This window comes from Bufo gargarizans, chromosome 4, assembly GCF_014858855.1.
Source record: "Bufo gargarizans isolate SCDJY-AF-19 chromosome 4, ASM1485885v1, whole genome shotgun sequence".
Taxonomy (NCBI): domain Eukaryota; kingdom Metazoa; phylum Chordata; class Amphibia; order Anura; family Bufonidae; genus Bufo; species Bufo gargarizans.
Window position 1 is genome coordinate 80550615 of NC_058083.1, and position 17321 is coordinate 80567935.

General features: G+C 43.0%; 1 protein-coding gene across 1 annotated transcript in view; it reads right to left on the reverse strand.

Moving 5' to 3' along the window:
- Positions 1-17321, reverse strand: part of SNTG2 (syntrophin gamma 2) — a 450805-nt gene that overhangs the window by 245942 nt on the left and 187542 nt on the right. Inside the window, exons 9-10 of the mRNA XM_044290991.1 lie at positions 17077-17204; positions 4874-5003 (exon numbers count right to left, since the gene is read on the reverse strand). Of these exons, the coding sequence (XP_044146926.1) occupies positions 4874-5003; positions 17077-17204 (258 nt within the window). The remainder of the gene's footprint in view (positions 1-4873; positions 5004-17076; positions 17205-17321) is intronic.

Genomic DNA, 17321 nt, shown 5'->3' on the forward strand with positions numbered 1-17321 from the left:
TTTTTTTTTTATAAAAAGGATAAGAAAGGTAATTCTATCTGATGGCAACTGATATTAGACATGCTAATTTGCAAATATTTTTTTCCCCAGAAACCAAGAGGAATGTGCTTACAATAATCATCACATATATTAACTGGTCTCCATAATTGAAATGGTAATGAAACCCACCAAAAGGTACCTCCAAGGCCTCTCAACTAGCAATGCTAATTCTATCTGCTCTGCTCTTTTGTCCTGAAATAATTAGTTGACGATATGTGGCTGGCTTAGCTATTTATCAAGTTGCTTCAAGCTGTGTCAAGTCTGTTTAAAACGCTAAGCAGTAACTGGAAGGCTAAGCTACAGTTGTCAGTTATTCATCTTCTATTAATCCTTTTTGGAAAGACAACTGAATTGTATATGTTTTCTACATGTGGGTCTCTCTTAAATTGAAAAATATTTTGTTTGTTGGGTTGGAATCCAATTTTTGGGGAAAATTCTGGATGAATTACATATTGACAGAATCAATTTGCTAATCTCTAGTATGTATATTTATACATATCTTCTTGTGCTTTATAGATTCATTTTCCCCTATTTTTTTATCCTCTAAGTTTTTAATGATAGCTTCAAACTGTTCAATTATGCTTCTCTGAAAAGTAACATGCAAGCTAGTCTTCTTTCCAAAAGGAAACCTATGTCATATCTGGAATCCAGCTCTTTCTGGTAACTACCCTTTAATACAGCTGAGCAAAGTAACTTTGCTTTGCTGCCCAAGAGGCCTTGGTTGGGGTACTATTTCATCTTATGGAGGATGCTGAGCATGCAAGAGAAGTATCAAAAGTCAGTCAAAGTTCCTCTGGGCTTCTAAGAAAAAGTTCAATTTAAAATTTTCCCAGAACCCAGAGGAATTGTATGTCCTACAATATTCCACACACATATTACAGACAATCAATTTCCCTCTCTCTCTCATCCTATATAATAAAAGCACAGTGTGAGTGCGCTGTGTCCGTGTCACCAGTTTTGCACTGGGCATGCGCAGCGGGGCAACCAATCAGGACACAGGGCTCCACACGCAGCATCACCGCCCACGGCAGCATCACGCTGACCAATCAGGACACGGCGCTGACACTCTGCTTCAAATAAATGTTTAACCCCTTCTATGCCACAGTTCTTAGGGACCGCTGTGTGGAAGGGGCTAGCCATCGGGCCGCACACAACACCCCGCCCCTCCTTTCAAGATGGCAGAGCGCGCAGCACCCCCCTCTTTCAGAATGGCAGAGCGGCAGCGGAGTAGAGTGTTAGCTGTAATGTATAGCTAACCCTCTGCTTGAAATGGCCGACATTGGTGTCGGCCGTTTAACCCCTTCTCTGCCATGGTCTTTAGGGATCATTCTATGGAGGGGCTAACCATTGGGCCGCTGCTCTGCTGTGGCCGATGCTTGAAAGGTAAACTGAGGGGGGGATCTCCCTCACCCTTCGGGCCGCTGCGCTGTGCCAGTGTCCCAATGGTTACCGTGGCAACTGGACGCCTTCACAGGTATCCGGCTTGCCATGGTATATCTGCCTTTAGCATAGCTGTGTCTGTAACAAACTGCTCTATAAAAATAGTATGTGATCCAACCCGGCTGGTGAACACTATCAAAAATAAAAGTGCCAAAAAAGCCATTTTTTATCACCTTGCATCACAAAAAGTGTAAGGTCAAGCGATCAAAAATTCATATGTTTTCAGTATTGTTATGAGACGAACAGGAGTGAGTGAAGCCACAGAGGGAGGTGCTCAGAGTAATAAAGGATTCGCCCCTCCTTTACAAGTAAAACAATATCAAATAGTATACTGGGCACTCACGCTATAGGTAGAACCGTAACTAGAATGGAAACTGTATTATTTATTAAATTGATAAATTTATTAGTAACTTGCCGTTAATAATAATAAAATACAATATACTGGGCTATTTAAAGGTCAATAGGATACATTGATATAAAATACAATAGACATTAACCTGCAAATATCTAAAAGTGAGTAGAATGTAAATACACAATAATATAGAATAAATAATCAAGGAATTGATGGTATGGAACTACAATAGCATCGGATAATATATCCTAAAAAAAGGTCTAGTTCCTGGCCAAGGAAATAATGAATAAATACTGGGACAAAGTCTCCAAAAAATCCAAAGTCCAATGATACAATGTAAGCTGGGGGTCTTGCGGAAGGGGCAACGTGAAGCCCCGAAACGCGTTTGATCCAAGACCCCCAGCTTACTTCTATACGAACTTTTGTTGCACCTAGCATTGAAATTTTCCTAGGTTGACGCTTAAAAACCGGAACATCTTCTAAGAGGACCTGCTACGCTGATTCATTAGAAGCTCGAACCTCTCAAAGCTAGAGAACGAGCACATCTCCACCTTGTGACCGCACATTTGATTCAGCGTGGAAGCAGGCAAACATAGGCTTGGAGGACATCGGCTCTTCAACTATACGGAGCGATGCCCAGAGCCATCTAAACTGGCAGCGGAGACAACCTAGGAAGGAACATTTGATGATACAGAGAACCGGAACTACAGCAGTGAAACTTACACCAGCAATCACCGAACAGTGAGTAGAAGCGGGACGCCGCACCAACCTCTCACTGCAGCATAACATTGCTTCACATTGTATCATTGGACTTTGGATTTTTGGAGACTTTGTCCCAGTATTTATTCATTATTTCCTTGGCCAGGAACTAGACCTTTTTTTAGGATATATCATCCGATGCTATTGTAGTTGCATACCATCAATTCCTTGATTATTTATTCTATATTATTGTGTATTTACATTCTACTCACTTTTAGATATTTGCAGGTTAATGTCTATTGTATTTTATATCAATGTATCCTATTGACCTTTAAATAGCCCAGTATATTGTATTTTATTATTATTAACGGCAAGTTACTAATAAATTTATCAATTTAATAAATAATACAGTTTCCATTCTAGTTACGGTTCTACCTATAGCGTGAGTGCCCAATATACTATTTGATAAAAATTCATATGTGCTTTCAAAAAATGGAAACACAAAAACATGATTTAAAAAAATATATATTATTATTGTGTTAATCCAAAATAAAATTTAAAAAATAGACTTATTAGGTATTGCTGCATCGTTACGACCTGCTCTATAAAAATATAATCAACCACAGAGTTAGGGGCCAAACATTGCATTTATTTGGCACCTCAGCAAAACCAAAACAAACAATACAAATAAAACACCTGCCCGGCTGGGTTCTAACTAAACATGAGGACTCCCTACCTCACTGAAAGCCCCGTTCACACACGGGAAGAACATGCGGGTTTTCCCAGCCTAACAATCCAGCACTTCCAGGCTGTAACAAAGTCCAGTACCTTTTGGGGGATTGTGGCCCAGAAGTCCTCCTCACCCTGGCCTACCGACCGTCGATTCCAAGACTTTGCGGAGTCCCCCAAAGTTTAGGCTATCACCTAGCCCCATGGCCCCTCAGCCAGCTCAGCTGAGCCCACTTGTACAGAGCCTTCCCAGGCCTCTGCTGCACACAGACTCTTCCTCCGCCTAACAGTCTGGACTGGGCTCCTATCCCAGACAGATTGTTCCACCTTGTGCGGCCTCTGACCTGCTGATTGACAGCGAAGAAATTAAAACTCCTGCCATATCTCTCCCCTAGCAGCCGTGAGGCCTGTCACTGCCTCACTATATATATATATATATATATATATATATATATATATATATATTTATATACTGTATATACATACACACACACACAATGCACAACTACCTCTAGCAAAAGATTTCTATACTGCAGGAATAACCCTATAATAACATGCCCCCCGTGCCGCTCACACCAGTGTGCCAACCAATCAGGATACGGCGCCCCACATGCCGCCTGCACCGCACTCACCTACGCGCCGGCAAACTGGTTGGAGTCCCACCATTTCTGTTTGTCAGTCCCAGTCGCCATTCTGTTCGTCACAGCACTATTAGTCATATAGAGAGGAGCCCCTGTCAGCAGTCTGACCTACCAGTTGCTACCAGCAGTCTCAGCACCAGCAGTCAGTGCCAGTCGTACAGCCACAGTCACCAGTCACAGTGCCAGCCGTGTCAGCCGCAGCCAGCAGTCTCAGCCATAGCTACCAGTCAGTGTCAGCAGTCTCAGCCACCAGCCACAGTCAGCAATCTCAGCCACCAGCCACAGCCACCAGTCAGTGTGGTCAAGTTCCCTTGCCATTTAATATAGACTGTTCCTACTAATGTTTATGCACTACTGTTCTAGCGCCCGTTATTGTAATGAGCTTAATGTCTAGTTAAAACTATAAACAGAAAGATCTGGCATGGATGGCCATTTTGGGGCTTGTCCCTGTGAACTTGCATGTATGCCTGTGGGTTATGCAACACTTGGAACTGCTCAAGGTGCCCATTTGCAGGAGGAACACCCTTGCACCTCTTATGGCAGTGCCCATTTGCACAACTGCTGTCAGACACTCTGGATAATGAACTGAGACTATTCCAGGCAAAGCCTGAAGCACACCATGGTGCTAGGAAGACTTTTTCATGAGACACACATCACTATCCAGGAGTCCTGGCATCTTATGAACAGCTTTAAGTAAAAAAAATTTAGCTTGCAAGGAAATGCCTTGTTATGAATTGTAAACTATATACATTTTTTTCACATACAATCCGCAGTTGATGTGCTGCAGTTGAAGACTGCAGCACTTCATACCTATTGATGTCTTTCATCATTTCCTAGTCCTATAAATGATTGGTGAGCTGTTGAGGGAATAACATAAGAAGAAGAAAACCAAAAGAACTGCAGCCCTTCCTTCTTTCTTTATTCTGTATACATATTATTAGTCCAGTAGCATCAAAACACGTAATTAACTTACATTTTGTAAAGTCAGATCGCTAATGTTTGTAGATATTGCTCGTAGCCAGTCTGCACTGTCATGCGCTGAGTTAAACTGGAGGGTCCCAGAGCTGACTCCATCTTGGGCCAGAAGTTCAAACGAGTTTGGTCTATCATAAACAGAAGACATTGACCATTACTTAATGATTTACGATGTATCAGCTTATTGTATAGCATTTACTCGTCAGTTTGGTAAGCTGTAGATTCCATGGTACCTTGTCATGGGGATCCTTGCGACATTGTAAACAGTGACAGACCCTCTCTACCAGTTGGAGACCTTCATATTAAACATTTAAAGTGTAACGGTCATGTTTTCATAAATAAAATAAAAAAATCAATTTTAGGATATGTTACTACTGCTGCAATATTATGCATAAAGCAATCTTTAGCTTCTTCACATACGTACCATTGTTTACCTTGCGTTTTCCCCTTAGTTACAGCTGTTTTAGCCTCTACAATATGAGGATCTTCTCAAGATGGCTCTGCTGCCAGTTCTCTGAGGCCAAAACTGCCTTCCCTTACTTTACATGCACACTTGTTTTACCCAGCAGCTTCCTGCCAGCCAATCAGATTGGATTATTGAGACACACCTCCTCACTCTGAAGCCTAATGCAGGCATGCAGTGTGGAGGACCGCCCCTCTGTCTTCTGTTATAATAAAAGGAAGACAGACAAGCCATAGCAACGGTCTTTTATGGGACCAGTGGAAAGGGACAGGAGACATTAATGAAAGCTGTTATTATAAGGTAATTTCAGATCTTTTGACAATCACTTTAAGCTTACAATGGGTTTATTACTTGCAGGCACTATACAAAGTATGTTTTAGAAAGAAAACTAAAGTGGTAATTTTTTCATGTTAGTCCCATTTTGTTCAAAAATGTGTGACTCTTAGACAGTGGCATAGCTAAAGTCTCATGGGCCCTGGTCCAAGGGTTCAGCTTGCCCCCCCCCCTCCTCCTCCTCCTCCTCCCTCCTCCTTCCTCCTTCCTCCTCCCTCCTCCCTCCGTGTTTTGTTGGTAGGGAAGCACATAGCCTTCAAAAAACAGTAGACCCCCCCATGCCAAATCCTTGACCTAACCCCTTGGTGTCTTTCTATAACACTGGTGTCTTCTTATGTGGCACAAGGGTCTTTGGGCCCCCTCAGGCTCCTGGGCCTGGTAGCGACTGCTACCTCTGCACCCCCTATAGCTACGCCCCTGCTCTTAGACCTTTTCTTACCCTCTAACCACTTTTGCAAAAAAGTAGGCAGGGCATGAGTTGGGAGGAGGCTGGTCGCAGGCGTAACTGTTGCAACTCAACACATTTCGCAATTTTAGCACCATAAAACTTGCACACATTACACTTGAAATCTAGCCAAATCCTGTCTGGCATTGAGGTCAGTTGAAATGCACCACAATTATTATTAATTATGCACTTCCTAATAATTATGGTGAATCTCACAGCACTCTTAATAAATCTCCCCCTGTATATTTAGAGTGAGGGTAGACAATCTTACTCTGACATGTTTCATAATTACAGCTTTTGGTCAGAGTTCTGCAGATCCAACATCTTAGGATAGGCTGTCAATGTTTCATTGGTGGGAGTTTGATCTCCAGGACCCCCACTTACAGCTCACTGTAGGGGCTGTGGCTCCCATACATGTTGTTAACAGGCACCTTGATTCTTTCACAAGAGTAATGATGCCTGGTACTGCAGATTGTTGCACTCACTCGAATGTGACTGATGAGGCAAGCTGAATTTTTAGGCACAGTTGCTTGTCCCGGAGAACTACATTAAGGCCTCATTTACATGACCGTATTTTCAGTCCACGTCCAATCCACATTTTTCAAAGATTACACGCAGACCTATTTAGTTATAGGGGGCTGCAGAAACTGCGGTTAGCACATGGATATCATTTGTTGTGCCGCAAATGATAGAATGTGTCCTATTCTTGTTTGTTAGGCATTTTGACAATGGGGCTTGCGAAAAGTGCGGTGTACACTTGTCTGGTATCCCGCATTTTGCGGCCTGCAAAATGGAAACAGCTATGTGAATGTAGTCTGACTGATGCCTTACCTGATCTGTGCAATCAGACATCTTACTATGTTACTATTCATCTAAGAATAAAAAATAATAAAAATAAAAAAAAACTTAGTCTGTGAAATAATTTTCCATACTGACTATTCTGAAGTTTATGATCAAAAATTGCTTATAACGTTTTTGTCCTTAAGTTCAACATTGGAAAAAAATAAATGTCCTTTGACAAAAAGCTAATCATACAGGTCCAGATTTACTAATGTCTCTGTGTCAAAAATCTGTCTAAAAAAGTGATGCAAAATGGCCCAAATTGGCACAATTTCGCATATCTGGGATTTCTGCACCTTTTTCCGACATGCTCAAAAAGGAGTACGGCTTAGCAAAATGTAGGTGGAGCTTCACAAGAAAGGGGCAGAGCCTAGGTTGTATGAATTTTGGCATAAAAATTAGTGTTCGTCAGAATACCACATGTTCGAGTGCGATGCTCGAGTCTCATCCCTGCATGTTTGTTGGCTGCTATGCAGCCATAAATGTGCAGGTAAGTACTACCATTCACTGTTATGCCGTAGCCATGTTTGCTATATAGCACCCGATGACTCGTGTTCGGCTCAGTATTAGTCAGGGAGAGCTGGAGAGCAGAAGGGAAAGATAGTGCGCTAAAGTGCTAAAACTTCTTAGAAACCCAAAAGTCCTATTAAGGACTATAGTTGTATCTGACAGCAAAATATATTTTTAGCACAACCTGCACTAAATAGCTTGCAATTCTTTGGCCGCTGCAGACAGCGACATTATCTGCGCTACATCTCCTGTGTAACATGTGCGCAGCCTAAAAATATCAGTGACATCCAGTGTACTTTTTCCATAGACAGTGTCCGCTGTGGACAGTTAAATTACCTGCGCTACATCTCCTGTATAACGTTTGCGTATCTGAAATATCAGTGACATTCAGTCAAATTTTTTTGCTGCTGGTGGCAGCGACATTACCTGCGCTACATCTCCTGTAAAGGGTTTGCCCATCCTAAATATCAGTGACATTAATTCAGTGTAATTTTTTATTAGGCGGTGGTGACAGCGACATTACTTGCGCTATACCTCCTGTTTAACATGTGTGCAACCTAAATATCAGTGACATTAATTCAGTGTAATTTTTTTTTAGGCGGTGGTGACAGCGAAATTACTTGCGCTATACCTCCTGTTTAACGTGTGCGCATCCTAAATTTCATTGACATTCATTCAGTGTAATTTTTTTTTGGGCGGTGGTGACAGCAAAATTACTTGATCTATACCTCCTGTTTAACGTGTGCGCATCCTAAAAATATCTGTGAAATTCTGTGTACTTTATTTGTGCATACACTTACAAAACCTGCGCTACTGTACGTGTGACATACTTGCAAGCATATATACCATTTAATATGCTGAAGGCAAGCAGTAAGGGATGGGGAAGTGGCCATGCTGCTGATGGTGCACGTAGAGGCTGTGGCGCTGAGCGCGGTGAAACTGTGCCTGCTGCCAGAGCACAAGAAACACACTCATCCACGATACCTAGCTTCATGTCCCAGTTTGCAGGGCGGCAGAGGACACCACTCTCGAAATCAGACCATTGCAACCAGGTGGTCGGTTGGATTGCAGCAGATAATGCTTCCAGTCGGTTAAGCACCACCCTGTTTTCCACCAAGTCCAGTCTCAGTAGCCAAGAGTCTGGTCAACAGAATCCTCACCCTGATACTCCTTCCACCCACCATGGAGAGTCTTGGCAAACAAGTGATCCCACACTCGGATATTCCAAGGAGCTGGTTTCATCGCCATTCCTTAATTTGGGCCTCTCGCCAAGCCCGCTTGAAAAGGGACATGAGGAGATCTTGTGCCCTGATTCCCAAACTCTTGAGCATTCATAGTCATAAGAAGAAGACGGTGGGAAATGGCAATTAGTGTTTCATGAGGTGGATGATGACGATGAGACACAGTTGCCCATAAGTCAACCGCAATTAGTGTCTCAAGAGGTTGATGATGAGAATGAGACACAGTTGTCAATAACTGAGGTTGTTGTTAGGTCAACAAGTCAGGAGGATGACCAGCGTGAGGAAGTGGAAGAGAAGGTGCTGGACGATGAAGTAACTGACCCAACCTGGAAAGATGGCAAGCCGAGCGAGGACAAGAGTACAGAGGGGGAGGGATCCGCAGCACCGCAACAGGCTGGAAGAGGCATTGGGGTGGCAAAAGGGAGAAGGCGAGCCACACCACACAGGCCTGCAACTGTTCCCCGGAGCACCCCCTTGCGGCAATCTCCATTGCTAAGGGGTAGGTGTTCCGCAGTCTGGCACTTTTTTGAGGAAAGTGCGGACGATAAAAGAATTGTCATTTGCAACCTGTTCTGTACCAAAATTAGCAGGGGCGTGAACATCAGCAACCTCACCACCGCCAGCATGATCCGCCACATGACATCAAAACAGCCTAATAGGTGGGCCGAACGCCTGGGTCCACAACCAGTGTCTGCGGGTCACACCAAGGCCTCCTCTTCCCCTATGTTACGTGCTAGCCATTCCCCTGTCCAAGATGCAGGCCGGATGCCTCCCGCCATGCACCTGGACCTTCACAAGCACCATCAGCTAGCACATCCACTTCTGTCCCAGCGCAGCATACAGATGTCTATACCCCAGGCCTTTGAACTAAAGCGCAAATACCCAGCCACCATCTAAGTTTACACCATCTACAGAATTACTAAATCTGTCCAACATTATAAAACTGGAATGAGTGGTCTAAAAATGTTTTAATCCAGAATTCTGTAGGGAAGGCATGATAAATCAGGGCCTGTCAGGATTCGCCCCAGCTCACAGCTGCTCCTGCTTGGACCCCAGCATTCAGCTGTGAGCTGGGGCGAATCCTGACAGGCCCTGATTTATCATGCCTTCCCTACAGAATTCTGGATTAAAACATTTTTAGACCACTCATTCCAGTTTTATAATGTGGGTGAAAAAGTCACAAAAAAGTTGCAATCCTACTCTAGTAGGAGGGTGGAGTAGGAAAACTGGAGTAGCTTTTTTAGACAGAAGTATAAGTCTGAGTTCACATCAGCGTTCAGCCTTTCCGTTCTCCTGCTCCATTTAGGAGCAGGAGAATGAAAAGGATGGATTCGGCACATAACTGAGCCGAACGGAGCCTGCGGACCCTATAGACTATAATGGGGTCCGTTAGGTTTCCTCTCAGAAGATGATTTTGGAGCGGAGACAAAAGTTGTGCTCCCTATACGGAGCAGGAGAACGGAAAGGCTGAATGCTGATGTGAACTCAGCCTTAGTTTTAAGCATAAGATACATTTATCAAACAACATGCAACATTTGATAAATATGACATAAGTTAAGCCAATGCAGACTTGAGCAAAACTGACCTCAAATATTATTGTTATGATCAATTCCCCTAAGTATTCAATTTTACCTGCAGCACCACAACTGGAGAAATGAAACATTAGACATTTGCCATTTAACCGCCTCAGGACCGCCGCACGCAGGATTGCGTCCTGGCGGCGGCCCTTGTTATTCCTCCTGGACGCGCGGATGCGTCCTCTCGCGAGACGCGAGATTTCGAGCATAGCCGGCCCGCACATGCGCAGTGCGGGCCGGGAATCGTTAAAGGAGAAGTTCGTCACCAGCCTGCCAGCCAATGATCATCGCTGGCAGGCTGGTGACTTTAATTTTTTTTTAATCAGAAGCCATTTAACACCTTATATTTATAAATATAAGGTGTTAAATGGCTTCTGTGCTCTCTGCTGGTCCTTTTCGCCGGTTGGTCCCAGCAGAGGAGCACACATCACTGTGAGTACACCAAACACTACACTTAGCCCCAGATCACCCTCCATCACCCCAATTAACCCCTTGATCACCCCTTGGTCAATCACTGTAAACTGTCACTTTTTTTTCACTAGTATTGACGGTTAGGTTTTAGGTTAGTTTAGGCCCCTTTATTAAATAATTAGCGTCGGTTAGCGCCCAGCCCACTGCACCGCAGTCACTGATTAGCTGATTAGAGTATCGCTAATCAGCATTGGTACTTTTATAGTATCTGTAAGTGATCAGAACTGATCACAGTCAGATCTATAATAGTATTAGTGTCACCTTAGTTCGCCCTCCACCCAAAACGCAGTGTTTGCCCGATCAGGCTTGATCGGTCGCCCACACGTGCGTTCACCCACGCCCGCCCCGCCGCAGTGACAAAATTAATATTTTTTTTTATCACTGCACAATCACTTTACAAGCGCTGCGGCGATAAAAAAAAATCAGTTTTGATATGTTTTATCAATCGCAGCGGCTTCCGGTACTTCGTTCCGGTACTCCCATTTGTAAGACAGGCTTGCTTTTTTTCTTGGGTAGTCTCAGGGAAAACCCCCTAAATTTAGTTGACCAAATGGCAAGTAAGGGGTATTCTTCTGAAGAGGCATACAGCCTTCTGACCCAGTCGGATGAGGAATGGGAACCCTCATCTGACGAACCTGTAGAAAGCAGTGGCAGTCTGACCCAAAGTTCGGACGATGAGGTTGAGGTCCCTGATACCACCAGGTGTACCCGGCCCCATGTTGCTAGACCACAGGTTGCACAGGATCCGCTTCAAGGGCAGCAGAGTGGGGCTGGCGCTGTCGGATTACGTGGTGAGGCCTACACCAGCAGCGCAGCCCATCCTGGACCTAGTACCAGCACTGCCGTACAACATGGTGAAGTGGCGAGCACCAGAAGGGCAGTTGAAGCTGGTACAGTGGCACGTGCATTAGTTCCCCCGTCGCAGCCACCGCACAGACAGGCCCGTAGAGCCCCTAGAGTCCCTGAGGTGCTGGCAAACACTGATTGGCAGCCCCCAACTTAAGCCGCACCGGCAGTTCCTCCTTTCATCGCCCAGTCTGGAGTTCGGGTTGAGACAGCTCAGATCGGATTGGCACTGGGCTTTTTTGAGCTGTTCTTGACTGCGGAGCTCTTGGACTTAGTCGTGGCAGAAACAAACCGGTATGCCACTCAATTTATAGCCGCCAACCCGGGAAGATTTTATGTCCAGTCTCTCCGGTGGAAACCCATCCAAGTTTCCGAATTTAAAACTTTTCTTTTCTGGGCCTTCTCCTCAACATGGGCCTAACAAAAAAGCATGAATTGCGGTCATATTGGTCCACGAACCCAATTCATCACATGCCCATGTTCTCTGCTGCCATGTCCAGGACACGATTTGAGACCATCCTGCATTTCCTGCACTTTAGTGACAACAGCACCTCTCGTCCCAGAGGCCACCCAGCTTTTGACCAGCTCCACAAAATTCGGCCCCTCATAGACCACTTTAGCACCAAATTTGCAGATTTGTATAACCCTGAGCAAAACATCTGCATAGACGAGTCCCTTATACATTTTACCGGGCACCTTGGCTTCAAACAATACATCCCAAGCAAGCGCGCCCGGTATGGGGTCAAATTGTATAAGCTCTGTGAAAGGGCCACAGGCTATACCCACAAATTTCGAGTCAATGAGGTTAAAGATCAGACCCTGGAGCCGGTCGGTTGCCCTGACTACTTGGGGAGCAGTGGGAAGACAGTCTGGGACTTGGTGTCACCCTTATTTGGCAAGGGGTACCAACTTTGTGTGGACAATTTTTACACAAGTGTGCCCCTCTTCAGGCATTTGTTTTTAGAACAAATTGGCTGCTGTGGCACCGCGCGACCTAGTCACCGGGGCTTCCCCCAACGGCTTGTTACCACCCGTATTGCAAGGGGGGAGAGGGCTGCCTTGTGTAACGAAGAACTGCTCGCGGTGAAATGGAGAGACAAGCGTGACGTTTACATGCTCTCCTCCATTCACGCAGACACGACAATACAAATTGAACGAGCAACCAGTGTCATTGAAAAGCCCCTCTCGGTCCACGACTATAATTTGCTCATGGGAGGGGTGGACTTCAATGACCAGATGTTGGCTCCTTATTTACTTTCCCGCAGGACCAGATGCTGGTATAAGAAGATATCTGTATATTTAATTCAATTGGCACTGTATAATAGTTTTGTTCTCTACAGTAAGGCTGGGAGAACAAGATCCTTCCTCAAATTTCAGGAAGAGATCATCGAGAACCTCCTGTATCCAGGAGGTTCCGTGGCCCCAACCACCAGTGTAGTGAGCCGTCTACACGAGCGACATTTCCCCAATGTCGTTGCTGGTACCTCAAACCAAGCGCCACCCGGAATAAAATGTTGTGTCTGTAGCAGGAGTGGAATAAGGCGTGACACCCGCTATTTCTGTCCTGACTGCCCTGACCACCCTGCCCTATGATTAGGGGAGTGTTTCCGGAAGTACTACACACAGGTTTACTATTAGTATAGGGATTGCGTCACACAGGACAGGCACACAGGGCTCTTAGGGCCCTTTCACTCACAGCTACTGCAAACCTCTCCTTTCACCTGGCACAAAGTTCATAATGTACTTCGCCACATCTCTGGGCGATTTGCGCTTTGCATATTGTCCCATGGAAAAAAAAAAAAAAAAAAAAAAATCACCGGTAAGCAAAAAAGTTAATGTTCTGTTCCAAAAGTTCAATAAAGTTTATAAAAGTTAATGTTCTGTTCAAATGTTATATAAAGTTAAAGTTAATAAATTTATTGTGTTGCGGCCTGTTTTTTTTTACCTTCTAGGTGGACCAACCGATGAACCAGCTGCAGCACTGATGTGCATTCTGACAGAAGCATTGCGCTGCTGTCAGATTACACAAATGTCAGTGTATGCGGCGCGGAAAGACGAGATTTCTCCTCTGCAGTAAAAAATATATGTTTGCCGAGGCTTATGAGTATTTGGTGTTCATATGCTTTGGCAAACACTTTATATATATATATATATATATATATATATATATATATAAAAAAAATCCCGCCAATGATTTATTTATCCACATCGATTGATGTGAATGGAGAAATTGGGTTTGCCATGGCATACAAGCTGAGTGGGTTTGGATGTTGGGGTGGAGCTCCTATGCCCTGGCAGATGCTTTTCCCCTCCTTTTTTTTTTTGGCAGAGATTTTTTCATCCACATTGATCGATGCGAATGAAGAAATCTGTGCCGTTCATTTTTTCTTTCAGCCCAGAAGCTGAACGAAAAAAAAATATCTCATTACTTGTATGCTCAATATAAGGAAAATAGCAGAAACTCCTAATGCTGGCCATACATGTAATGATTGTGGAGACCCTCAAATGCTGGGGCAGTACACAAATTACCCCATTTTGGAAAGAAGACAACCTAAGGTATTCGCTGAGGGGCATATTGAGTCCATGAAAGATTGAACTTTTTGTCCCAAGTTAGCAGAAAGGGAGACTTTGTGAGAAAAAAAAATCTATTTCCTGAAACTTGTGCCCAAAAAAAAAAAATCTTCTATGAACTTGCCATGCCCCTCATGGAATACCTTGGGGTGTCTTCTTTCCAAAATGGGGTCACATGTGGAGTATTTATACTGCCCTGGCATTTTAGGGGCCCTAAAGCGTGAGAAGAAGTCTGGAATCCAAATGTCTAAAAATGCCCTCCTAAAAGGAATTTGGGCCCCTTTGTGCACCTAGGCTGCAAAAAAGTGTAACACATGTGCATAAAAAAATGGGAAAAGTTGACTTTTAGAGAGATATTTCTCTCACCCAGCATGGGTATATGTAAAAATACACCCCAAAACACATTGCCCTACTTCTTCTGAGTATGGCGATACCACATGTGTGACACTTTTTTGCAGCCTAGGTGGGCAAAAGGGCCCAAATTCTAAAGAGCACCTTTAGGATTTCACAGGGCATTTTTTACACATTTTGATTTCAAACTACTTATCACGCATTAGGACCCCTAAAACGCCAGGGCAGTATAAATACCCCACAAGTGACCCCATTTTGGAAAGAAGACACCCCAAAGTATTTTGTGATGGGCATAGTGAGTTCATGGAAGTTTTTATTTTTTGGCACAAGTTAGTGGAATATGAGACTTTGTAAGAAAAATAAAATCATCATTTTCCGCTAACTTGTGACAAAAAATTAAAACTTCTATGAACTCACTATGCCCATCAGAAAATACCTTAGGGTGTCTACTTTCCGAAATGGGGTCATTTGTGGGGTGTTTCTACTGTCTGGGCATTGTAGAACCTCAGGAAACATGACAGGTGCTCAGAAAGTCAGAGCTGATTCAAAATGCGGAAATTCACATTTTTGTACCATAGTTTGTAAACGCTATAACTTTTGCGCAAACCAATAAATATACACTTATTGCATTTTTTTCATCAAAGACATGTAGAACAATAAATTTTGAGAAAAATGTATATATAAATGTAGTTTTTACAACTGAAAGTGAAAAATGTCATTTGTTTGCAAAAAAAAATCTGTAAATTTCGATTAATAACAAAAAAAGTTAAAATGTCAGCAGCAATGAAATACCACCAAATGAAAGCTCTATTAGTGAGAAGAAAAGGAGGTAAAAGTCATTTGGGTGGTAAGTTGTATGACCGAGCAATAAACGGTGAAAGTAGTGTAGTGCAGAATTGTAAAAAGTGGTCTGGTCATTAAGGTGGTTTAAGCTAGGGGAGCTGAGGTGGTTAAATCAATGGACTGTGTCTGTAAGGCTGGGTTCACATCACTTTTTTCCTATTCATTTAATTTATACAAAAAAACGTTAATCGGATGCCTCAGACTGATGCCATACAGTGGCATACATTCACCACAGAGTTCCATTGTAAAGAAAAAAAACATATACTTTTTTTTTACTGGACTGCGCAGGATACACAGGCATAAAACATGAGGCATAAAACCTGATGTGAACCCACCGTAAAAAAATACCGGAAAAGTCCTCCAGTGCAGTAGCACTATTTGTAATCCCTCTCCATTCTAATCAAGAGATAAGGATCCTTTCTTATTTACTGGACTTGCAAGGAATAGCATGGTTAGAATGCAAGAATGATAATATAATATCAGTTTTCACCCAGTCAGGACTTAATCACCAGTTACCTCTTTTACTAATGGGTATTCCCTATTTCTGAAATCTAGTAAGTTGTTATACCAATCAAGTAACTAATGGTCCAACCAAGAGCTACTCACAATTTACCACTAATTGCGATACCTGAATCAGCAACCCAAAATGAAGGCATGTTCAAGTGCAGCTGACAATTAGCAGTAAATTGAGAGGACTATCTATGGCCACTTAGGCTAGAATTAAAAGAAAAGCACCTGGAATTAGCTGGCTACAAAGTTATGCAGCATGCTGAAAGTGATAGGTCCTCTAAATTTGGTACATTTAGAATTGTCTGGAATATTTTATTTTATTTTTTTACTTTTTATAAATAACCTTATATTTTCACCAATATTTGGTTAATCCTTGACCTTGATAAGTCAAAATATATAATTACAGCTTTACCACTCCCACTTGTTTTGGAGTGAGAAGACAAAAGCCGAAAATTTAGCACAATTTTAGATGCATTTTTTTTTTAACTCTGCAATACATGCCAAAATCACAGTATAACAAATTTATGGCAGTGACAATTAATTGTAAGATTTTGGGCAGGAAACAAATGAATCATGTTAGGTCATCAAGACCAAGTGCAAAGGACCCTTTTTTTTAGCTTAAATTGTTTGTCCCAACTGAACAACCCTTAATCAAATGACTTATTAGGATATCATTTAAAAGGTCCCTCCAACTTTATTAGCCAGGACAGAGAATGGTCTATCAATTTAGCTCTATGGGTGTTATGACAATCTTGATAGGTGCAGGTCCCAGGGGTGAGAATTTAATATTAAAGGGGTTATCCAACCCCTAAGTGAAAATAAAATAATGAATGGAATGTGTGTACAATAAAAACAAATAAATAAATAATGTCACTCACCTCTTCCAGTTCTGTTCCAGCGCCAATGGTCCCGTCCACCATAAGTGTGACATCTCGGCCATTGTCATGTGCAACACTGTAGCCAATAAAAGGCCGCAGCAGTACATCTGACTTCTGGTTCACAGAGGACTAGAAGCAGTAGGACAGGACCACTAGGGCTGGAGAGGAGCTGCATGGAAGAGATCAGTGGATTTTTTACTTATTGCCCACACATTCCGAACACTATATCATTTTGACTTACAGGTTAGTCAACTCCTTTAATTTGGAAAATATATAGACACCAATTATATGCCTCATTGGTTTGAGTTCTACTAATACAAACCTTAACTTTATTGTTGAAGCCTTGAACCTTGAAATTCGAGCCATTAGTAAAGGGATTGAAAGTTCATCTATCCATCTCTTTTCATATTTGGGTTCTTGAATAGTAGGTGAGGAAGGTGATGAGGGGGCCTGAAAAGGGAGATTTAAAAAATCTATGTACAATACAACAAAAATAGAATACCAAAATCAATTGAGCTTCAAACAGTTCCTATTTCTGCACACCTGAAATCCCATTCTGAAATGCAG